This window comes from Pyxicephalus adspersus, chromosome 1 (genome assembly GCF_032062135.1).
Source record: "Pyxicephalus adspersus chromosome 1, UCB_Pads_2.0, whole genome shotgun sequence".
NCBI lineage: Eukaryota > Metazoa > Chordata > Amphibia > Anura > Pyxicephalidae > Pyxicephalus > Pyxicephalus adspersus.
In genome coordinates this window covers 29,114,061-29,139,124 of record NC_092858.1, presented here as the reverse complement: position 1 = coordinate 29,139,124, position 25,064 = coordinate 29,114,061, and the positions used below count along the sequence as shown (strand labels likewise).

The following is a 25,064-nucleotide window of genomic DNA, read 5'->3' as shown; positions in this document are numbered from 1 at the left end:
ACAGGTTTTAATCCACACACAGGGTACACAGAGTCTGGTCCAATTCTTGGCTAAAAGTCAGAAGTGATCCAAGTATCCCATGCTTAAAATCATATGTAGAAACAGAACAGAAGCACACTATTTTTAGCTGAAAGATCTTCCTTGCTCATTTGTTTTCAAATTCTCAATGCCAAGCCTGTCATGACTGGTAAAATGATCATTAGAAATACTAACAATAACTAGTTTCTGGCATCAATTCCTGCCAGCTTCTGCGTGGAAAAAATGGGAATGATTCTCAGATGCTGGGAAGTGCCTGCAACACACATCTGTTCTTGATGCCAATGCATAGACACTCTAAAAAGAAGGATACTGTTATCTAGAACTACCAAAAACATAATGCGTACAAAGCAAAAACAGACATAGTTAAAAGAAACAAGTTCTAGATAAATGCAACACCAGTAAGAAAACTGGTAACAACAAAATATTTTGCTTGCTAAGTACAATGGCCGTTTGTAAATCTGTAAAAGATTGCATAAATTCTGTGTGCAAACACATGCAAAATTCAAAAACCGAAAAAATATTTTTTTCGATGCTGGTAGCAACCAGAATAACCACTTGGGAAAGTATCTGATGCAGCCATGGTGAACATGGCCACCTCTACAAGAGACTAATATCAAAAGACATTATTTTCCCACTGCCTACAAAAAACAAACGATCCATTAGTCAGAGTAGTATGCTGCATTCACTGCCTGCCATAAACTAATTTTCACAGCTCTTGTCTGTGTTCCTGAAGCCAAACAATCATTGTAACTTTTCTATAACACTGTGATTGTACTGGCTTTACCTGTCTGCCTCCAAAGGTTAAACATGCAGTTACAGGATTAGAGGCTTGAAGCTAGAATAGTTACTGAAAATGACATGTGGAGAATCAGTGGGGTTGTATAACTTCTTTTTGCATCATTTGCTCATTATAGGTTCCTTTTTCTGCCTCAGGTTTCAGATTAAGATGATTGGAGGTGGGGGAAGGTGGGAAAAAGTATCCACAAAGAAGATGAAACAGGTTTAGTTTGTCAAGATGTGCATTCTTCTTCTTATTAATTGACACATTACTTCTCAGGTGGTTTCTTTCACTCTCTCGTTATGTTTCCTTATATTTTTCGGCGCTATCTGATTTTCTCTTTGTAGCAGAACACATAAAAAAATCCAATACTTGCTTAAGTATTTTTGTCATTTGCATCCTTTTTGTAGATAAGAGAAATAATCAGCAAATGCCAGAATTGTTCTTTATTTTTCTGTGTGGCCCTTTTATTTCTTTTGCAAAACTCTTTGTGGGTTCTTTATTGGCCCTGCATCTTTTTATTTGGAAAATTCACTGTCATTTCATTTAACCCTTGTGCATTGCTTTAACTTACTGACCTACTCCCAACTTATTCTTTGCCTCCAATATTCCATCCTATCCCTCCTTCTGTTCTCTGCCTTTGGCAATCCATCCTATCCCTCCTTCTGTTCTCTGCCTTTGGCAATCCATCCTATCCTTCTGCTGTTTCCTGTCTTTAGTGATCCATCCTATCCTCCTCCTGTTTTCTTCTTGTAGTACTCCATCCCATCCTCTTCCTGTTCTCTGCTTTTAGTACTCCATCCCATCCTCTTCCTGTTCTCTGCTTTTAATACTACATCCTATCCTCTTCCTGTTCTCTGCCTTTAGTACTCCATCCCATCCTATTCCTGTTCTCTGCCTTTAGTACTCCATCCCATCCTATTCCTGTTCTCTGCCTTTAGTTCTGCCTTTAGTACTCCATCCCATCCTATTCCTGTTCTCTGCCTTTAGTACTCCATCCCATCCTATTCCTGTTCTCTGCCTTTAGTACTCCATCCTATCCTCTTCCTGTTCTCCACCTTTAGTACTCCATCCTAGCGGTCGCCAACCAGTGGTCTGCGAGAAAATTTTGGAGGTCTGCGGCCAGAGCTGCGGACCATGTCCCCCATACAAATCCCTGGCTCATGGAAGTGGGCGGACTGTGAATGGTAATTTTAGCGGTCCGTGGGACCGAAAAGGTTGGCGACCACTGGTCTATCCTATCCTCCTCTTGTTCCCTGTTTTTAGAACTTCATTGTATCTCACTCTACAGAAGCCAAAAGCATTGCAGAAATCACCAAGAATCCATGCTACAATTTGCATGAAGTTCTGTTATTGGCATAGTCACTTAAATATGTGTACCTTAGAGAAAGACAACAGATTAAATGACCATCTGGTAAACTTGTCTTGAGATGATAGACAGCTGGCCTTAGGTATTTAAAATGGGGAACTATGTTACAAAACACAGCAAGGACACCAATTTGAACATTTTTCTTTTGCCTGTTACTATCACATTTCCTCTATTTTGTGTTTTTGTAATATGCTAGTGCCATCTGCTGTCAAACCTTCAGTACAGGAAATGATGTTGCTTGACAACACTTAGAATAATGTATATTGTATTCTACTACAATATTATTACCTACACATTTATTGACACATTACTTCCCAGGTGTGGTTTCATTCACTGTCCTAATATTGTCTCTTTTTTATGCCCAAGCTTATTTTTTGTAGAGTAGAGTATTATTCAAACCATACCAGCAGTGCTCTCTATTGTGAACCCTTGGTTTCTGTGGTCAGCTTTTCTGTGTGTTCCAAGTTTTTTTGCTTGTTTTGGGTCTTTAACGTAGGTCCATTCAGTGCTTTAAACTTTCCTGTTCTCTGCCCTTTATATTCCATTTAACACACATACTTTCCTACTCACATCTTGTTTTTTTGCCTCCTTTTTGTATGACATTCTATCATCATCTTGTTCTCTACTTCCATTTGACCCTGAATCCTGTTTTTTGACTCCAGTACTCTACTGCTGGGTAGTAACCAACCAGGGGGAAAATACAGAAGGATCAGGTGCTATGATAAAACAACAAAACAAAAAAACACTCTGTCTTTCCAGACCCTAGGAAATAGGTGGCCTTTTTGCCTGTAGCCTAGCACTACACTCAATATAAAGAATGAGATAATTAGCCATTTGGACCAACAACAATGCATGTACATAATTTCCCCAAAATGTAATTTATTTGCTTCTTGCTTAGTTTTCAGTTATTACAAACATAAAGACAAATAATAATCATGTCATATAGCAGACAAACCCCCCTTTTTAGCACTTAGGTGTCGCTTTTACCAGAATAGGTTAAGAGTGGATGGACTGGGAAGTAATTCTATTTTTACCAGTTCATTTAAACTGTATACTTTACCTCTCAGCACGGAGAACACCACCATAATAAGGAGGATCCCATGGCATCAGTTCCTTAAAAAAAAAAAAAAAAATGAAAAAAATGTGTTTAAGTCAATCACAAGAAAACAATTCCAGAAAAGTAAATCAATCATACACAAGATAAATACACCTAATGGGCTTGAACAGGTAAAGAGTTCTCTATATGCTGTGCGCACAAATCAACAAACAAATGACGGTTATACAACAGTAAACCATTCTTTTCTCCAAACCATTAGAAACATTCATACATGTTTCTACATTTGTGCAGCATGTACTATTTATATTTTGTGTCCTAGCACTTTCTGACTTTTAAACTCACTGAAGTTCTTCGTAGAGTGATGGGACACTTGCATACATTTATGTCTTTTGTTTGTAGAATTTAAAATATTTATTCATCTAGCATGAAACTAAAAAAATACTATAAATGTAACAAGGATTTTAATTCACTTTCGGCCACTTATGCTAAAGCCTTGTCCAAATATAAATGGGACAATTTGAGACATTTGCACTAAATCTCTGTGTTGCATGCATGCACGTTTCCATGGTTTATTAAAACAGAAAACTTGGGGCCCTGTCATGAGTTTAGTGAGCTCCTACCGTCCAGTTAAATTTGAAAATTTTCCTCCTAAAATCCCAAACTGTGCTGTAAAATGTTCTCTTTTACTGCACTACAAAACATTGCCTATCCTTTTTGTCCCTCTTTGCAAAGCCTTTTCTTTATTATAGTAATAGTTTCCAAAAATATAACTGTGTATTAGGCTGCTCGCCAGGGGTTGTGATTTACCTATCTAACCTGCAGCAGAAACATGACAGCTGTAATCCGCAGGGTTGGTAAGGGTCATGTCCGCTCTTTACTTTTCACTAGTTTCTAATTAGGATTATGAATTTATGTAACTGAATTATGTATGAAGGGAGCATCCTGAAATAATTTCAACTAACACATCTCTTTCTTACCGGGTTCATAGGATTCAGCTTTGATTTCATTTCTGTCATCATGTCAAAATCTTTCAAGGTACTGAAAAATATACAATTGTTTGGTTATTAAATTAGGGACAAATACATACTACTTCTTGGTTGTTAGAAATGCTATGAGGATGCAGAACGGCATGCAGAGCTAGAGGTGGATACATGTCACAGGCAGAGCTCGTGCTATGAGATGGGGGCGGGGCTGCCTGTGTCTCCTTCACATGAAGGCTGAACTGTGTGCTCACCTCTCATCGGCAGCAATCCTCTGATTGGATGACACAGAGCAGCCTCACTGAGATCTGTGCATCCGAGGATGAGAGCTGCCGAGAGCTGGGCGGGGTATTCAAATCAGCTGGGCGGAGCAACCGGCTAAAACCCTTTGGGGAGAACTATGCTAGGGCTGATATAAAAAAGTTTAACTTGTCATGAAAAAGTAGATCTGTGAACACTATAGAAAGCAACAAATTTAAAAATGATCCATGCAGTCTAGGAAAATAGTGTCACCACTGTCATTTTGCAAAACATATGCTTTCCACATTGCACTAACCTAACATGTGACATCCGAGTATCTCATGGAACATAGTGATACTGTACAGAGTATGAAAAAAAAAAATCACATTCTCCGACAGATAAGTAACTCCATTACTTATCCTTACCGAAATTAACTGAGCAACCCATGCTTGTATTTCCATTTCTACTACAACATCACTTACCGCTGGTGTAATTTGCTAGATAACTTTTCCAGAAACAGCATCACGGTCTCTGTCAAGAACATGAAAAAGAAAAGTTAGAGTAATGTTTACAATGGTTAGCAGATCATACATGCCATACATTTTACAATGCAATGATGCATTTCTCATAAGTACACACACGGGTTACATTTTATCATTAGTCCACACTGGGCATTTTCTGTATAAAATTTGTATTGTAGAATGATTGTAAAAGACAAACATTCTAAGTCAATGTTTATATCATGTTTACAGAAACTGTTGAAAGCACGTTTTCTTTCCTGGATACTAAAATAAAATGCTATGGCTGTTGACTCCGGATGAGATATTATTGCTGTTTATGACAATCTGATTGGGGGTTTGAAGAAAGATAAATCGATGATAAATTGTAATGTCAGTTTGACTAAGAATTGTTATACTTTATGGATTTAAACTAAAAGAAAGGTTTACTATCCTATTAAGATAACTTTTGCCTAAAGCAGTAACCTGTTTTCAATTATTCCTGAAAAATAGCAGTTTCAATTTTCTTAGGAATTAGGAATGCAGCAGCACAATGCCACAGTCATAGTTTCTGCCTCAACCATTTGCTATTTAATGTATGTGTTTAGTTCTCTATGCTGCACTCTCTAATATAAATGTAACCCATCACAGTAAAGATGTGATATAGACCTGAAAACTGCAACATCCCTCCTTTACAGCCACTAAGACAGATGAGAAAAGGACAGGAGGGGTTTGGAAAGAAAGCAGTAGCTTAGTAAATGGAGTGAAGCTGTGTTCAGTAAAACACACACACACAAAAAAATTGCTTGAAAAACCTGTTTAAAAGTGAACAGAGTCCCACCATATTCATTTAAACATTTACTTTTCAAACTCAAAAAAGCTCAATAAAATAAATCAGATGGACTAACCCTCTAAATATTCCTATGCACTTAAGCAGAATGGTTTTTATCTGGTTAAAAGGGACATGCTTTACAAACAACCAGTTGGATAACAATAGCTGGGGTACAACTGCAGGGAACCAAATCAACCAATCAGAAATCAGATGTCCACAGATTATGTCAGTCAAAGTCTTAATGCTAGTTCAGATGAGAGGAAATGGTTAATAAACTGTACAACTTTGAATGCCATATTCTTTCCTGGTGTCATTTTGTCTTCACAATTTACCTGGAGTTTTAGCTATAGTCCCCAGCAGTGCTCTGTGTGCAAAGGTTGGATAGCCGACAAGCTGGGCCAATTCATTCCTACTACTGAGTAATTCCTCTAAACATGACAATTGCCTGCCATTTGGGTATAGAAAAATCTTGTATGCTGCTTCACGTACCTTAAAAAAAGCATATATACATTATTAATTAGAAATTTTTTTTTACAAAGCAGAGTTACTTTTAGTTAGCAATGATAGAATTGAGTTGTAAGCAGAAGCTCTAATTACTTCTGTCTAACAAGGAGAAGCCATCATCACGCCCGATTTGGTACTTAACAAATGATGAAAATGACAAGAGTGCCCCCTGCTGTCCCCATTGTTTAAAAAGAAACATCCAAACAGCGTTAGGATTCTTAAATTAAACAAAACCAAGGAATCATCCCACAACTTTAAATTAAACACAAAAGCAGAACAATTTTGGGAAATAAATTGCCGAAAAATTAAATGTTGTACCAGACAGAAGAATTAAGCTCTAGGCCAGGTATCAACTTTGGACGCCCCTCAATCCTTTTGATAAAGATTGCACCAGAAATGCATCACCATATGCATTTGTTTGTTCTAGCATGATCCTTTTAGACATCAACTGCCTTAAAGGAATACTACCTTGTGACCAGCAAGTGCACAGCTTTGGATATACATTACAGCAGGGGAAACATGTTGGAATCCACAAAGCACTAGATTTCTCTGTGGACGATCCAACTTTCTGTAGCGTGTAAATGGATATACAAAATAATATAATCTTATTATATATAATAGTAGCAGGAAATATACATAGGTGCTGCTATAAGCAGAGAAGTAAACATTACCTTAAAATAAAATAACAGAAAGTAAACTGATGTTATACTGTAGCCCTGCAAGAACAAAATCAAGCTGAACAAGAACAACCTGGCGTTACACAGGCTGACACCACATGTAAAATCTGCAATTTATTGATAACATGAAATAAATAAGAGGAATTCCTCCAAAATACATGGACAATACTGCATAGCTTCAATGCGTTGGCTGGCTTCTTCTTCCTAGGAGGGTTAGGATAACGATAAGTAATAAAATATTCCCTTAATAATCACCAGCTGCAAGCTTGTTCACAATATCATTCATACAAAATACATTACACTAGAAAATCCTTAAAATTAAATTTTACGATAAGCAAATATTGTCCAAATGCAAGAAGTGTTGGTATTATAACTTGAATCTTGATGTGTAAATATTTTTTTTTCTTATCTATGGAGTAAAGCAAAAATATAGGGGTGTTGTGGTTTCAGTCCCTTTAGGAGTAAAAAATGTGAGTAATCAATTACCCTATTGGGGTGAATGCCACCCCGGGATTAGAGCAAATTTAATAATAGAACAAACTGAGGGGTTTTATAGCAGGTAAAGTATTGTATTATTGATAGCTTCTCAAAATACAATACAGTTATAGGCAATACAAAAATATCATATAATATTGTTTTGCCTATAACTGTATTGTATTTTGAGAAGCTATCGAAATTACAATACTTTACCCGCAAAAAAACCCCATGTTTGTTTTATTATTTAATTTGCTATGGAGTAATGTAGTTTGAAACTTTGCCTCTGTGTAGCAGCATCCTGTAATAAGGAGCAGTCACTGCTGTTTTTTCACCTTGTGAAGGGTGAATGGTCTCATAACTGACCCCCACCTGTTGTTTTCCATAGGAAACCCATAGTGTGAGAGCTTCCCACAGCTCTGCTCTCTGCACCAGCTATGTGTAACACAGCGATGAAACCACCACTATATTACAAAGCATTTGTGAACACAAAGTAAATGTAATTCCTTTGTAGCTATTAAGGAGAACTTTTAACACCCCCAAAAGTTTATCTTAATTTGACCAATTTTTACATTATTGGCCGAAAACTGATTTTAAATATGACCGCAATTACAAGTGTTTGTCAACCTATTGAACATTTTCACTTTATCAATGTAAAACATTGAGCAGTGAATGCCTAGCTTACCCTTTAATCGAGGATGAAATATTAGTGCTGAACAGAGCTGCCTGTACATTTTCATGGGATTCCACATTATTGATTTAAATCTGTACCCAGCAGATGTTCCTGTATGCAATCTGCATGTAAATGGTGGATGCCAACCTGATCTTTTTCTATAGGTCTAAAAAAAAATCTTATTCTAAACTTGTGAAATAAATATTTATTCACTACTTACCAGATCATTGGGAGAATCTGCATATAGGCCATTGATTTGTATGTACTTCCCATCCCGGGAAAAGTGAGAGCGAATGTGATCAGGTAAAGCATTCATCTCAATCCTGTTGGGTAAGTTGGATCCCATTAGGAAGTCACTACTCAGGTCTGCAATGACAACATTTAGGTTGACGGCCTTTTGACGCTGCAGTGAAATAATATAATATGGTATTAAATTATACAATAACAAAAACATGGACCTAGTATATTCTTTCATGCTAACAGAATTACAAAATTGGCTGAGAAGAATCAGGACTCTTTTTGGCAATGTAAAACATTCTTTTTTTTTTCTTTTTTGTTTGCATGTGTTTATCAGCTTTATATAAGTTATACCCTGAGGTATTAAAACATAGATCTACTGCCCTTTGTTAAATAGTAACATAGAATGTATGGGTGGAGCACACAAGCTATGTAATTTCCTAAAGCATAATTTGCTTATATTATGAATTCCCAGAGCCCCGGGGGGCTTCTGCAGCTTCCAAAGGGAAAGGCAGCAGCAATTGCTCGAGCCATCTGCTGAAGGAGCAGTTTTTTTCCAGTATCATCACCAAGACCTCTCTAGCAGGGGGGGAAAAGATCTTAGAAGCATTCCAGGTACATAAGAGGGATTTCAGAAATCCCTACAACAGGCTGGGCTCTTCACTCAGCAAGCTGCAGGCAAAGTGCAGCGTGGAAGACAGAAGTGGCAGAGCTCCTTGTACAACAAAGGAGTGGTAACAGCTGGCAGGGAAGGTCAGAGTTTCAGTGTGGTGTTCCCCAAGTACAGGCTGAACAAAATAGACAGATGTGGGATGCAGCCAGACTGACACCACGGGCAGTATGGGTGATAGGATAGCATCACTTACAGTAAGCACAGGAATAAGCATGACTGATAAAGAGGAGGGGGGTTACCAAAGATTGTCCATACCCTGCATATGTTTATTTTTATATTAGATTTAGCTTCTGTCCATTCCTATGTCTGCCTGCAGCTAGCATACATGTGACAAATCATCATTGACCTGATGCCCATAGTTATGCCACTGGCACAAAGATTAGAGAAATCTTAACAACACCCTGCCTCTGTATTTTTCTCCAGAGCTCTCAAACCTGGTGCAAACAATAAGCTGACTTTAGAGAAGAAAAATATCAAAATGTTTTAATGGGTGAATGTTAGTCTGGAGGAGTTAGCTCCTTGGATAGCTTTATTTGCATGCAGACCACTGTTGACACTAATATATGCATGCAGACCACTGTTGACACACATATGACACTAAGTCCCCATGATTAAAAGACAGGAAGCAGTCAGGCTGGGGCGGAAAGGGCTAGATGATGTTGGATGTCGCATGAGTGAGAAACATTGTGAGAAACTTGTAGTGTGCAGTGAAAAAAACTGCTTACCTTCACCTGATCCAAATGAATTCCACTGATTTCAAAATCAAATAGAAACAATTCAGCCACCCGCCTTAAAAACACAGAAAAAAAAAAAGAGGGAACAATGATTAAAAACAGCAAATATCTTCAATCTTCATCACTAAATTTACTTTCTTCAGCAAAGAGATATTTAACACACTGTACAAACTCACTGTGACTTCTAAAAAACGACAAAGCCTTTGGGTTGCCGTATAGAGTGACATTACACACACACACACACACACACACACACACACACACACACACACAATACCTGGTCTCAGGATCCAAGGATTCCATTGCGGATTTGTTTTGCAGAAGATCCCTCAAACTTTGACATAACTCTACATTGGTGTTCAACCTTTTACAAAAAATAATAAATTAAAAAACACAACTTTGCAAAACATTATGACACTTTCTTGGTAACAATGATACCACAAAGTAATGGTGTCTAGTGCTTTCCACAACATAATGGAGCATTAAAAAGGTAAGGAAGTAGAGACTACTATTGTCCCTTGGATTCATTGGGCCTGATTTAATAAAGCTCTCAAGGCAGGGGAGGATACACTTTCATCATGATCCAGCAAACCTGGAGAGGATTTCTTCAAAATCATTTGCTTTTTGCTAGGTAATGTTTTGAATCCTGGACCAGATCCATACCAGGTTTGCTGGATCACCCAGCTTCACTGATGAAAATGTATCCTCTCCAGCCTTGGGGGGCTTTATAATATCAGATCCATTAATTCTGCGAGTTTAAGAGGTAAATCAACAGTTTTATCACAGGGCCTTATAGCAAAGTGAGAGCCTGGAAAACATTTAGGAATTTAAAGCTCAATCTGCTGGCTGAAAAGAAGTATGTAAAATAAATAACAAAATGTTTTAAAAGGAATCTTTCCAGGATTATAACAAAGAAAGTAAACATCTACCTGTCCTGCCTAAAAACTTCTTACAAACTGACACTTCTAGGAATGTCAGATTCCCAATTCACCATTGGGCATTTCTCCTGCCGACCCCAACAGGATACAGTATTGACATAAGGGTCTGTGGGTGGAACCACAGAGGACAGCGGAGGCTGGAATCTAACACTAGAAGCCTTAAATTATGAAAAGTGTTAAAACAACACAGTGGCAGGAGAGGTAAGTATTTATTTATTTACAAAGAAAACATTTATTGGCAGTGTTCTTTTAGCAATGTAGCTGCTTTAAAGTTCCCATTAAGTCCTTTATTAAGTGATCCCCTAACAAGCTTTAAATGCTTTGCAAAACTTTCTAAATTTCATTTACAAGCTGGGATTAATAAATCTCAGTGTGTGTTGAAAACTGTATTTTCTATTTGCAGCAGCTTAAGACATTCTCAGCAACTTCCAAGAAACATAGCTGAGATATGGGTGACATACTTCTCCACCATGGTACCTATGTTCCTGCAAGCTTCCTCAGCGGCATCTCTAAATGAAGAGTCAGGGTGAGCGGCCTTCACAAAGTCAGCCTGCAGAGATCAGAACATCTTATTAGCTTCAAAACCAACTACCAATAGTATAGAATTAAAACAAATATGTGGTATACAATACACATCTCACCTATACTCTACACAATACAGGGGCAAGAAATGTTACACATAAAACCTTGTGACCTTTAAAGCCAACTGAAGTCCTACCTGCACATGTGGAGCACGGACATTTCCATAATGCTCTGCAGAGAGTACCATTCACATTTATTTTATCCTCTTATGCGCTTACAGCGTAAGGTCAGTACTGCCATACTACAAATATACACAAACATAATGCCAGGCTAATATCCAATAGTGTCAAAATTCTAATAATGAACTTCTTTTATCCGCTCTTTTTTGGTTTGGTAAATATACCATACCAAGTATTTTGTTTCATTGTTACATTTCAAAAGTTGAGAGAAATCTCAAAGTATAGGGAAAATGTGCTTTACTTTATTATTTTATTCTGCTCTGAAACACAAAGGGGTTTCAGTGTTCATCCCAGGCATTTTTTTTAAGCCGGGAGGGAAGAAAGTGTTGGTGGGTTGCAGCCCTTGTATTGTAACCAAACTCTTCAGTAACCACCCCAAAAACAGCCGGGGGGGTTACAGAAAAGTGCCGGGTGGTACACCCAGGTAAAAAGGGCTGGGGAGAATACTGTATATTTATAAATCAGTGAATCTTACATTCACTGAAACTCTCTAGTGGAGAATTATACAGGCCCATTTGTTTCAATAGCAGCAATTGATTCTCATTAGGGAATGTTTCAGTAAATATCTGATTCACTGCTTCATAAACAGCCCCCATAATGTTTACATAGATTTTCCTTAAAGTATCCAAAATAAAATATCAAAGAGGGAGAACACATGCATGCAGTTAAAGTCCTGAGAAATACAAAGTGCCCAAAGCACCACTGCTGTCATCTTCTCTCAGGTCTAGAGTCTCTGGCCATATTAATTGCCCAGTTAGAGGTGAAGTCACTGCATAAAAGTGTGTAGGGGTAACTTTGTTCTGGCCCCTGTGGCATGCTAAGAATATATATTGCATGCATATGAGCAGCTAAGTGAACAAATAGAAGCAAATTTACTGTTAAAAAGTCTTCCTGCTAGAAATTTTAGCCTCAACTGCTTTGTCATCTTATAAAACCTGAGCACACGAGAACACACACAAGACTATTGGCTGCGTCTATTTGCTTTATCAATTATTTTTTCCTTGAAAAGTTTGTTTAATTGTAAATGATTGTGTCAAATTGTCAGTGCATTTTAGATTCCAGTCCTTTCTCATTCATTTGGGTTCTGTCCTATTTAGCAGTAGGAACGCCTTCATTCATACAGGTAGCACAGACGATGGATGCATGCTTTTACTCTCACCAGATCTGCAACTTTACATAGCTCATCACTCAGCTGGTCAAACATTTTCACTGTCTCAGCACTTGGAGGAGCAGAGCACACCCTCTCCACTAGGGACTGCGACTTTCTCAGGGCATTATCTTGAACAATCTGGAATCCTTCTGGAGAACTTAACTCAGGAACTCCAAACAGGCCCTGCGGAAGATAAAAACATGTATAAAAAAACAGTTAAAGCAGGCATTGCAGAATGAGTATAGTTACACTCTCCAAAAACAATATTCCATTTTAATCTAATATACCGTATTTTTCGGACCATTAGACGCTCCGGACGCACCCTGATTTTCCCCCCACTTTAGGGGGAAAAAAGTGCGTCTTATGGTCCGAAAAATACGGTACATTTCACCCCTAGGTGCTAGTGTCAGTGTGCAATATAGAAAGGTCTTGTTTGAGGCCAACTCCAGTCAGCCCCTACTGTATAAGGAAACCAATACCAGCACGTGACACTTTGCTGTTTTATACTTTTTTATATTATCATCTGGCTTGTCAAGTGTCATGTTAGGTCCTCTCCATTCTTCTCCTTCCAATGGCTGGTCCTGGCATTTTCCACAGCCTTCTGGGATCTGGGCATTATGCAACCTGAGGACAATGTACTGATCTTGCTCTATGGAAGTGAACTCAAAAGAAGAGGTACTCATACCTTAGAAGTACCCTGAAAAATATTACCTTTTGTTTCAAAATAAAAAAAGCATGGCACTTTGATAAGGTGACTAGACATTCCTGTGACAACAGCCTCATAGCTGTACATGTGAAGTAGGATCAAAAAATTGATGGCTGCTGGTCTTATAAAAAGTGGTAATGTCACCACTGTGCTGCCCACTGTTCTCCATGCTGGAGGCTCTAACAAGAGGAAGGAAAGCCCTGCTTCCAAAACAATGGCCGCCTCCATGCAGAGACACAGCACAGAACAAGGCATGTGCAGGGAAATAGGGAAAGAATCCTCTGCAGAGGGTCCACAGGAAATTCTGACAACTGCCACAGCTGTCCCATGTGCAGATGGTATTTTTGCACCAGCGCTGGCAGCCCAGCTGGCAAGGTGGCAATGGAGAGGAAGGTGTGATCCTTCCCCTAAATCATACCCATTGCTCAGCAGTGCTGGGTGATGTGACCCCAGGGGTATCGCTGGACCCTGGCACCCAGATGGAAGTGTTGCCGTATGACAAATGTAGTTTGATCTTTGCTTGTCAGATGTGAATAGATCACATTTCTATTATAAGAGGTTTTATTGCACACAAACATGGTATAGTGACAAACTACCCCAACCAATATGTGTAACATTCACAGATTTTTTGGGGTTGGTCTGGTACAGATTGCCATTATGTGAATGGATTGCTGAACGTGAATGTTTAATCTGCGGATAATTTACCTTCCCTCGTCCCATCTCATCAATATGATAACATTTGTACATAAAACCTTTCCATACTTTTTATACTATTATACTGGGTGAGGTCTTCAGTGGGGCTCTGTATTTCTCTATGCAATGCAGGCCAGTCATGTCTGATAGGAGGGAGCAGTAGGGTTCTGTACATAGCTTTCTGATATCATCACAGCACTCTGCATGTGTACTCCTAAACCTGTGCCAACCAGGGCTGTGTAGTTGGAGGGTCTGAGTAGGGGCAATTTTGGGGTATCTGGAGTTGGCAAATTAGGCAGTGATCAACTGCTGTGTATGTTGTGATCACTGTGTAATACATCGGCATGTTTAAATTAGAGGATTTGGTGGTACCATAAAATTGGTGTCAGCAGGTTTCTGTACTGACCTGGATACAATATGAAAAGGTTTGTTGGGTGATGTCAGTCTAGGAGAGATCACAGTAGGTGCATGCAGAGCATCATAGGTAGCACGCTAATGGTATGTGCCCTCCAATATTATACCGAGCAGCGATAGGAAATGTGGGGGGGCCATGCGGGGAACTTGGCAGAGCACTAGAAACACAGGGGAGGCAGCAAGTCAGTGCCCTGGAAACACTGGGGGGAGGGGTAAGTCAGTGCCCTGGAAATGTGTAAGAGGGGGGGCAAGTCAGTGCCCTGGAAACATTGGGGGGGGGGTGTTAGTGCCATAGGAACGCAGGGAAACAGGTCAGCTCTGTGGGGGACAAAATTATTGGGTGCTCACACACCCCCGGGCCACCTCTCACCGTCTTCTTCCCGAACACATCCAGCTTCCGCTGTTGCTTGACATTGAAAGCAGCGCCGACAGGAGCCCATCCGGTGCTGACATAGCGCTGCCTGCTTCCCCCCCGGGCTTGCCGGGACAGGCGATAGAGGAGCCGCCGCAAGGACAACATGCTGCCTGATGACACCCGGCTGGGACGCCAGAGGAGCACCAACGTCACGTGACCGGGGTGAGTGGTGACGTCAGGCGATCATGTGACCATCCGTTGGCACCGAGAGAGGGCGGGAAATACAAATGTCTGCAAGAAGGATGACACGTGGGGGCACAGGGTGACAGCTCCTCATCATACACATGTCCTTGTTGGGTGGAAGGGATTGGTGACACACACAGATTGTGGACCGTCTTATTTATTATTACAAATGAGTGTTAAAAAAGTGTTAAAAAAGAGGTCGGTGACACCTGTACAGGTGAGGTACCTGCATCTACCTGCCAGACCTTTCAAACATAGTGGAAAGTATTCATAAAACATGATTTCTGCACTGTTTTACGGAAATCGCCAATTAAACCACTAAGAATAATTTAGGTTTTTACAAAGTTCCGAAAATTAATACCTGTCCTTTGAGAGCCCCAAACTCCTTGTACATTCTCTTATCATCTCTTGTCTGGACTACTGTAACCTCCTCCTCTCTGGTGTTCCACTAACCCGACTCTCTCCTCTACAATCAATTATGAATGCTGCAGCCAGACTCGTCCATCCTTCCCACCGTTCCTCTTCCGCTGCATCTCTTTGTAGTTCTCTCCATTGGCTTCCATTTCACCTTAGAATCAAATTCCAGCTCCTGTGCTTTGCCTTCAAATCCCTACACAGTTATTGTCCCACTTACTTCTGACAAAAAATACTCCCCCAGCCGCTCTCTCCGCTCCTCCAATGACCTACTAATGACTTCCTCACTCATAACCTCATCACACGCACGGATACAAGACTTTTCTAGAGCTGCTCCAACTCTCTGGAATGGTCTTCCTCGTCCTATTCGGCTTGCTCCTACTTTCTGCTCATTTAAAAGAGCTCTCAAAACCCATTTTATCAAACTTGCCTACCCAGCTTCTTCTGTCTTGAAACCGGGCAGCACGGTGGCTCAGGGGTTAGCACTCTGGCCTTTGCAGCACTAGGTCCCAGGTTCAATTCCCAGCTAGGACATTATCTGCATGGAGTTTGCAGGTTCTCCCCGTGTCTGTGTGGGTTTCCTCCGGGTACTCCGGTTTCCTCCCACATCCCAAAAACATGCAGTTAGGTTAACTGGCTTCCCCCTAACAATTGACCTTAGACTACATTAATCACATATGACTATGGTAGGGAAATTAGATTGTGAGCTCCTTTGAGGGACAGTTAGTGACACGACTATGGACTTTGTACAGCGCTGCGTAATATGATGGCGCTATATAAATACTGTATAATAATAATAATAACCATCACTACTTCCCACCATTCCATATTCCCCCTCCTATTGTGTGTAAAATCCCCCACCTACTAGATTGTAAGCTCTTCGGGGCAGGGTCCTCTCCTCCTGTATTAGTCTGTCCCCCTATTGCAATCCCTATTTAATGTACAGCGCTGCGTAATATGTTAGCTCTATATAAATCATGTTTATTATCCTCCTGGGCGTTACACTGATGTCTGGATTTCTGTACCAAAAGCGGTTTTTCATGAATTTTTTTTTTTAAATTGTAGACCTGTAACTTACAGAAATATGTCCGAACAAGGGTCTAGTAGATATCATGAATATAAAAAAAGTTTGAAACACACAATCATGTAAAAAAAAAAATTAACCTTAATAATAAAATTAAATAAAAAACACAAAAATCAGCTTAAACAAGAATACATAAATAAATAAAAAATACTGAAAATGCAATAATTCGGTATACTGTATAGTAATAAATTTTTCTAAAACACCTCCCTAGTGTGGTAAATTTTAAAACAGAGTCCAACATACCTATAGACAAAACCACATAAATATATTTTGTATTGGATTGGATACAGGACTTTGTATTGAAACCAATACAAAATATTTGAATTTCCCGCTACGACCCCCATCGACGGGCGTATGCACTGACATAATCAGGAATCGCCGAGGGACGCATACACGGACGCCGGGTGTTCTAATTCTTTCGGTTCTTCCATGCAAAAAGCGTTACACTTTAGATTGTAGGCTATAATTCTTAGGCATAACTCACTGAAATTTGTCCAAAATTTAATAAATTTAAATGTTGTATGACAATCGGATTGCACTGTAACGCGTGTTTCTATTTTTAGCTCCCCCGGACCTGGTTCGGGGTAAATGACTGTAGCAAGTTTTCTTACCCCGAACCAGGTTTGGGCTAACTGCCCAGGTGGTATTAATAATATTAAAAATAATTCTGGCCTTATTCGCTCCCTGTAGTACCCCTTTTCTGCCATTAGATGTCCTCGGTTTTCAGGTTGAGCAAGATGCACCTAGAAGTCAGACCCTGCACCTGGGGAGCATCTGCAACACCTATGGGGGACTCCAACCACCACAAACACATTTTAGTGCTGCCAAAATAATTCCATTTACTCATCTAGCCTTCCTCCAGCAGCTGAGGCTCTTATCTCCAATGCTCCAGATTTTGGGGTGCACTTGGATTGTTGTTTCTGCATCAATACATGATGGTGCCAGGCCTGTGATGAATGAATGGAAGAAAGCCTGTGGGGGTGAGAGGTTATGTAGCTAAATGTGACTTTTAGTGTTTGCTAAGATTAGTATTTTACAACCAGGGATCCTCCATAGGTTGTTTAATCAGTGAGACTCTCAGGTCAGTTACCACTGACACCAATGATCTTTTTGGCTATCTGTAAGTGACATTCTTCCTACTGACCACCACACTAATGTACTGTAGTATTTATAGAAAGGGTTCCCTGTGACCTGAAACCTATATCAAAGGATTCCCCCATGTTATTAGTCAAGAAAGGCTGCTGTAGGTTGCTGATGCCCCCTTGTTCAGGATGGCATCGGGCCTGTGACAGACAAATAAAGTGCTGCGGAGAAAATGTTTTGGGGGTATGGTCACATAAAATGTGAGAGCCATAAGAAATAAAAATAATTTTTGGAATTACCCTAGATAATAAAGAACATTTAACCCTTGAAGTGTAGGGTGAGCCCTAGGGCTAGTTTTGTCCTAGTTTTAGTCTTAATGTAAAGCTGATTTAATTGAAATATGAAGGGAGGGAAGTTGCTATTGCACACCTCCCAGTGAGATCACTCTTTCATAATGATCCAATGGCTTTAGTACCTTCAGAGTAACTGTCCTGGAACGAGTGCCCGTCCTATCCTGAGATACCGGAGCCATCAGATAAGCATTTGTCCTAGCAATCAGCAATTACAAAGGTAAGGTCAGTGACTGCAGCCTCCTAAGCTGGGGTCAGTTGTGAAATAAATTGATCTGCTTTTGCACAATTATTTTTATCCTGCTGATACATAGACATGTCACAAAAACCGAAAATAAAGACAAAATTAATTAGGTTTTAGGTTAAATGCAGTATTTATTATTACAAATGAGTGTTAAAAAAGTGTTACAAATCATCGTTTTTTAAAGGTTGGAATTATATTTATGGCATTTGAAACAATTGTATGGCAACAAACACAGCTGGTCAGTACAGAGAACAGGCAACCAGGTTTGCTGGATCACCCAGCTTCACTGATGAAAGTGTATCCTTTCCAGCATTGGGCCAATGTATCATGACCACATCATGGTCCCCAAACTGCAGAGATTTTAAGGAAAAAGTTTAGTACAAAAACACTCCTTTGAGTTTTTGTTCAAATTTTATTAGAGTGGAATCCTCATACAAGTGAGTGTAAGTAATTCAAATTAAAAATCCAGAAAATGTAGAGTCATCATCAGAATCGACATACAGACCATTTCTCTCCTGGACGACCTCCAGCCAAGCCTCATCTCCTTTCTTCATGTTTAAAATAGAAGCTCCAGAAGCTTGCTCAGTGCCTGAGCTAAACACGTGATACATGTATTGCACACTCTGACCATTATGTTTCAGTACAAGATGTACATTTTTACTATACACTGTGATGTGGTAGGTTAGATAATATACACCATTTACTGGAGAGATTACTTTTCCACTTTCTTCATTGTAGACATTTTTCTCATTATAAAAAACTTTCTCAAACTTAATAGGGCTGCCTGAGCTTGGTTGAGATTTTGTTAGTCCTACATGAAATGCATAAATGTTCCTGTTGGTAAATGATCCAGATTCACCTTTGGGTCCTGGTGCACCAGGAAGACCTGGCATACCAGTGAGTCCTGGTGGACCCATTTTTCCTGGGGGACCATGCGGACCTGGTTCCCCTGGCTTACCTGGTAGAAGATTAAAAGACAAAAAACATTAACCTCAGGAAATAATTTGGTATTTTTTTAAAGATGGTCTTGGTAAGTGCACCAAAAAGCAATATATAGATGGGTGGTTCTGAAACTTCAACAGTAAGAGCTCCATACCATAACCTAGAAAACAATGGGGCAAACACTTTTCATAAACCCCCTTTGGCTTTTCTTTCCCTCCAGGTAGCAATAGATTAGAGTGACAAGGAGTAAAAGGCAGGTATATGCCTCTGTGGAGGTCTGCAATAAATCTACCCTGTTTGCCATACAAGGACTCACAATCACTTAATGCTGAAAAGCACAGGAATAATTCTTTTACTAGAAATAGACTATACCTCCTTTACCCTCACTATTCAATATCATATGTCTTGACTGCAGTTTTGTACCCTTGTGTACCGTGAGGAAAAAACTCAAAACTGTCCCCACAATATACAAAGAGGCACCATGCGTGAGACCTGAAGAGAACCTTGTTCTATCTACTAGAGCAGTGGTCCCCAGGCCACAGACTGGTGCCGGTCCGTGGCTGGTGAATTGGGGGCTGCAAATGACAGGTGGCAAAAGCACCGGCAGCCCTCCTTACACTGCTCTAAAACTAGGGACAGTGTGACAGTGGAAATGCAAAAAGCGGGAGTGTGGGCAGCTCTCCTCACACTGCTTACACAGGAGCTGCTGAGAATGGCGGAGCAATGTATGTAAGGCTTACACTTCTCTGCCATTCCCAGCAGTTCTGCCACCTGACAGCACACCGGCTCTTTTACACTACTCTGCTATTCTCAGCTAGTGTGCCGACAGGAGGCCGAGCTGCTGAGAATAGCAGAGTACTGTAAGCTGTACATATACCGGGCCGCGGCAAAATGTTATTCTATGTTACCGGGCCCTGCTGTTCTCAATTAATTTTATGATCCCGATTATCTCTCTAGAACTTCTTACCTGGTTCACCTTTTGCCCCTTGCTGTCCATCTTTTCCATCTCTGCCAGGAGGTCCATGTTGGCCATTTGTACCTGGTGTCCCTGGAATACCTGGAACACCTGCAATACATTCATTGTTTTTGGTGGTTTGACATCTTCCTGGTGTATTATTCATCAACACCATAATGACCACAATCAGGAACATAAATCTTCCCATCTGGAAACAAGAAGAGATATAGTATTGTTATTATATAAGGAATACCAATCAACAAAAACTTAGCACTCCAGACAAATGTCTAATTACACAGCTCTCGTATATCTCTCAGCAAAGGTTTACTTTAATTTAATCACAATTATTTCTTATCATGGCTTAAGATCTTTGGAAACTTGAACAGGGTGCTTTCATATTCATTTTTGTTCTACTCACAATCAGTGAAAATTAGTGCAAACTAGTTTTGTGCAAATAAAATAGAATGTTAAACAAAAATTCAGAGATTATCAAGGGGCCCTCAAGCATTGTCTTTATGACCAATACTAAAAAGCATAATTGTAACATTTTCTAACATACACCTAAAAAAGGAGACATAAAATGGACACCAAAAGACATATTCTAAATGAACTGTTACTTACGGCTGCTCAGTTGTCCGTTATACTGTTAACTGCCAGTGACGTATTATATTCTCTGTTGCTTAATGAATGTTAAAACTTGTCTAATGTTAATATTATATTACCAGCAAACCCTGTTAATTTGGAATCACAGTTAATCTTTGAAATGTGGGGTTAGAAAAAATGCATTTCAACATGCTCAGCAAGTTTAAAGTAATATAAACCTATACAATAGATGAAATAATGCATATCCAGTTCTTGTTGATGACACACTATTATTAGCATTTATGGAACCATTTATTCATGGTATTCTTAATTATGTTATAAATGTTAGCCATATCTGGGTCAATAAACTAAGAAGTATGAGTTACTTTAAGGACATTTGTCATGCAGTCCAGTAACAAAATCCCATTGATTTAAATTGAACACAGTGCACAAAGCATGAACTGTTAAGGTGCATTGAGTTGCTGAGAAAACAGGTCAAATGCAGCTTTTACTTGTCAAACCCAGCTGCATGTTCTTGACTACTAAAAATACTAGAAGGCCAGTTTGTATTGACCCTAAGGCACACAGAAATGCAATCATATATATGATCAGTTTCCGCAAAAGCGTTAATGTATTTTATATTTATTCCATTGCCCTTAAACAATTAGTGTAAAACAATCCATGCATTGATATGCCTTCTTCTGGATAATCATTGGGATTATATATATGTAGTTATTCAATTTATACTTTTATTGGTTAAACTTGATGGACTTATAAGGCACATTCATAAAGGTATAGAGCTGACAGATCAACAATTCTTTGCCTTTTTATTGCCACATATAACACCAGATTTATAAAAGGACATAGTGGTGATCCAATGCTTTGATCAATGTTCCATGACTGAATTGGTGACTAAATTTGGTGATCTGAAGCACCCTTCACTTTAATTATGGAGTAACCGATAATGGTGGCCACTTCAAATGTAGTTATCAGGGTGTTTGGTGGGTGATGAGCGTCTGCCATAATCTGTGTGCACAGTATACCTAGCGATTATGGCACAATATTACTAGTGTGCAGTCACCCTGCTGTGATGACAGGTCCAGGATCTGTCATTTTACATCAGAGAAAGCCGCCATATATGCCGCTGGCTCCACGGTGGTCTTCCAAGAGCCTGGTGATCCTCTTTGGCCATTGGATAAACAATGAATATATATCTTCCGAGCATGTGCAGGAGATACATTGTCTCCACCAGTTGGCTCTGTATGAGGCACCGCCACACACAACAGAGCTCTATGCTACATGGCACATGTACCATACAATGTAGAGCTAAAACAAAGGGGCCAGGGCTTTATTTTTTGATAAATAAGACATTGCATTAATATTACTAATATTACAAAGTGTTTATATAATGCCGACATATTACGCAGCACTTTACAAAGTCCATAGTCATGTCACTAGCTGTCCCTTAAAGGGGCTCACAATCTAATGCTCCTACCATAGTCATATGTCATTAACACAGTCTAAGGTCCGTTTTTGGGGGAAGCCAATTAACCTAACTGCATTTTCTTGGAATGTGGAAAGAAACCTGGGTACCCTGAGGAAAACCACGCCAACACGGGGAGAACCTGAAAATTCCATGCATGTCTTTTTTTTTGCTCTAAATCCTCTTTAAGTTCAACTCAACTTTATCCCTAGAATACCAGTGCTGAATGACAAAGTAGATATCTGGTCTGAAAGGGTCAACCTTGGGGAAAAGATGAGCTTCACAGCTAGAGTTGCATTTTATATTTGTGCTAGAGTACATTTTACTTTTTAGTTTTTTATTGCACTGGAGTTAAACTTTAAACCAGTCTCCTTCTAGCTCTAGAGAAAAAAAACATTTTGAATTATAGTCCCTTTAGTAGACTCTCTCTAAAGTTGGCAACAACTTTAGTGAGCAAATTGTAATCTTAATAAATTACTGAACATTACAAAGATTTAGGCTAGGTCCAGTAAGTTTCTTTGTGGCTTAAGGTGGCTAAAACCTTGCCAATTGCTTTGCTGGCCACACTGCTGCTTGTTAGCAGGCACCATTTGTTACCACTCTCTGCATCCCCAATCATTATCCACTGGGTTGCTGCACCCACAGGTGTAACCTCTCACCCGAGGAAGTGGTTCAGTAGCGTGATGAGGTGTATCTGTGGAACTGCACTGCAACCTCAATGCCAGTCTGAACATAGCCTTAGCTCACATCCAAGTATGAATGTAACAAATATGTATATATTTATAAAACTGTATTGTGTTTGCTCTTGTGTTATTCCAGTTGGCTTGATGTGTTTAGCATAGATTTTGGGATCTTCATTTAATCCAGCTTAATAATTAATCAACTGAAATATTTACTGGAAAAAGGAACAGTTTAACTTCCCGGACGAAATATCCAGGGCGTGAAACTTTGAACATTAACAAGATGACATACCTAAAATCTTAGTTTATTGCTAAGCCACATAAAAGGGGCCTAAGAGATAATAATAATAATAAGCACTACAATGAAGACACCACCGGCCTGTTGATTGATTAAGAGGCAATGCACTAAGTCAGTCACTTTGCTATGTCTGCTGTCAGCACACATAAGGCTGCATTTTAAATTGTTGTCATTGCAAATAATCTTCCATGATTGTTTCCAGAGACAAAAGAGTAACAGATGAACAAACAAGCTGTACACATAGTTGACCTGACCAAAGGCTGAACCATGACATACCATCACCTATGAATTATGTACCACAATAAGTATTATTAAATATTATTTTTATTAACTAAACACTACCATTGCCATGCATTTGGACTTCTTCATATGATTAAAAATTTTGAGTCTACTTCACTCATGCTGTTCTGCCATTTCAATATATTTATAATGATAGGTAAATATTTTTAAACCATTATAGGTTCTCTTTATCAAGTAACCAGCAGTATATTTTATGTTGGTACAGTGCTGCTATCAGACATCACAGAAGGAATGTATGAATAAATCTGCAAACTTGTAAGATGTAACTACACACCATGGAGGCCCTATAGCCAAATCCTTTAGAAGTAATCTACAACGGTTGTTGGGTCTAACAACAGACGAAAAAAGTCAATAATCATCGTTCATGCTGGAACAAAGGGGGCTTATCAGCACATTAATGATAGCAAAAAAGTTTAGTTAAAAAGAAAAGATTAAAACTAACCCCCACGCACACACATATATAGAAATAATAAACATTTTGGAAACGTTTTGGGATCTGTATTGTTTAATTAAATGGATGTGAAGGCTTCAATATACAGAAAACCCTTTTTATTTTTTAGGATGAAAACTAATATTGTCTTTTGTAGTAGTGGGGGAGGCAAAGGTCTATTATTTGGGGTTTGCCTTTAAAAAGTCAATACTGATGCACATGTTCGCTGATAACAGGACAGTAAACTGGACCAGTTCTAGCATGATGCTTACAGTCTGTTTTCAAATCATTTTGTAGTCATTTGAATACTGAGCTTCAGAGTACCACTAAAATGAATTTGTGGGCTATGCTGACCCCTGCACTAGAGGTTTTTCTCTCTATAAAAAAAAAAAAATTATATGTAATCAAAGACCAGAGAATACTTGAAGTTCAACCTTCCAATATTCAATAGGGAGGGATTTCTGGAAGGTAATTTATTGCAGTAAAAGATGATTTTATTTTAGCTTTAACAGCTATTGATTTTACTTTGTTCTTTAAAGATGTTCTTCTTCAAAAATAGCATATATCTACAGTGTGAGAACCACTGCTGCCCCTAAAGTATCAGGACATTTGGTGCTGCTCACTGTTCTTTTTGCTGGAGCCTTAGGGGAAGAAAAACCCTGCCTCTACCAAAATGGTCACCTCCACACAGTGCAGAACAAGAGATGGTAAGTCAGCAAAGCGAAAATATTCAGCTACAGCAGTTATTACGGGTGACTAGTCCCTTGCATTCAAAGAAAACATTTTAATTAAGTAAATATAGGGACTGTCAATGCAGATCTCTGAAAAGTGCCAAATACTTGGCTCTAATGCTGACCCTCAGTTTTTTACACTCCTTGAGTCACTGGTCTTGAGAAAGGTTTCGGATCAAAAAACACATAAGTTTTTTATTTTCAGGCTTGTTCTTATTCAATGACTCAATACCTTAGCCAGAGAGTCCACATCTAGGCAATTTTACATTTTCAGATAGAAAGGTCACTACATTCATTGTGTTCCTACAAGTGTGCCCTGTAGGACCAATTCCCAAGAAAATGGAGACCTATTAAGGACTCTCTTGGTTACAGCTCTGTCAGCATTTTGTATGTATGTCATGTATCACTAGTGTAAGCACTATCAGTTTATTTTAGGCATTTTCTCCAACAGGTGGTTCCTTTAC

The 25,064-nt window shown here is 39.2% G+C and overlaps 2 protein-coding genes across 2 annotated transcripts in view; both read right to left on the bottom strand.

The window, feature by feature from the left end:
* The window catches only part of MIPEP (mitochondrial intermediate peptidase), a 53,050-nt gene extending 38,045 nt beyond the window's left edge, over nucleotides 1-15,005 (bottom strand). The window contains exons 1-10 of the mRNA XM_072404913.1: nucleotides 14,797-15,005; nucleotides 12,623-12,796; nucleotides 11,164-11,252; nucleotides 10,042-10,128; nucleotides 9,756-9,819; nucleotides 8,341-8,523; nucleotides 6,125-6,281; nucleotides 4,946-4,994; nucleotides 4,221-4,281; nucleotides 3,247-3,299 (exon numbers count right to left, since the gene is read on the bottom strand). Coding sequence (XP_072261014.1) covers nucleotides 3,247-3,299; nucleotides 4,221-4,281; nucleotides 4,946-4,994; nucleotides 6,125-6,281; nucleotides 8,341-8,523; nucleotides 9,756-9,819; nucleotides 10,042-10,128; nucleotides 11,164-11,252; nucleotides 12,623-12,796; nucleotides 14,797-14,946 — 1,067 coding nt within the window. The 5' untranslated portion in view covers nucleotides 14,947-15,005. The remainder of the gene's footprint in view (nucleotides 1-3,246; nucleotides 3,300-4,220; nucleotides 4,282-4,945; nucleotides 4,995-6,124; nucleotides 6,282-8,340; nucleotides 8,524-9,755; nucleotides 9,820-10,041; nucleotides 10,129-11,163; nucleotides 11,253-12,622; nucleotides 12,797-14,796) is intronic.
* Nucleotides 15,006-18,310: 3,305 nt separating this feature from the next.
* LOC140326384 (complement C1q and tumor necrosis factor-related protein 9A-like) lies at nucleotides 18,311-20,625 on the bottom strand. Its single transcript, XM_072404926.1, has 2 exons — nucleotides 20,109-20,625; nucleotides 18,311-19,157 (listed from the first exon to the last, which is right to left on the bottom strand). The coding sequence occupies exons 1-2, from the start codon at nucleotides 20,302-20,304 to the stop codon at nucleotides 18,652-18,654; spliced, it is 702 nt and encodes a 233-aa protein (XP_072261027.1). The 5' UTR covers nucleotides 20,305-20,625; the 3' UTR covers nucleotides 18,311-18,651.
* Between the last annotated feature and the right edge of the window lie 4,439 nt (nucleotides 20,626-25,064).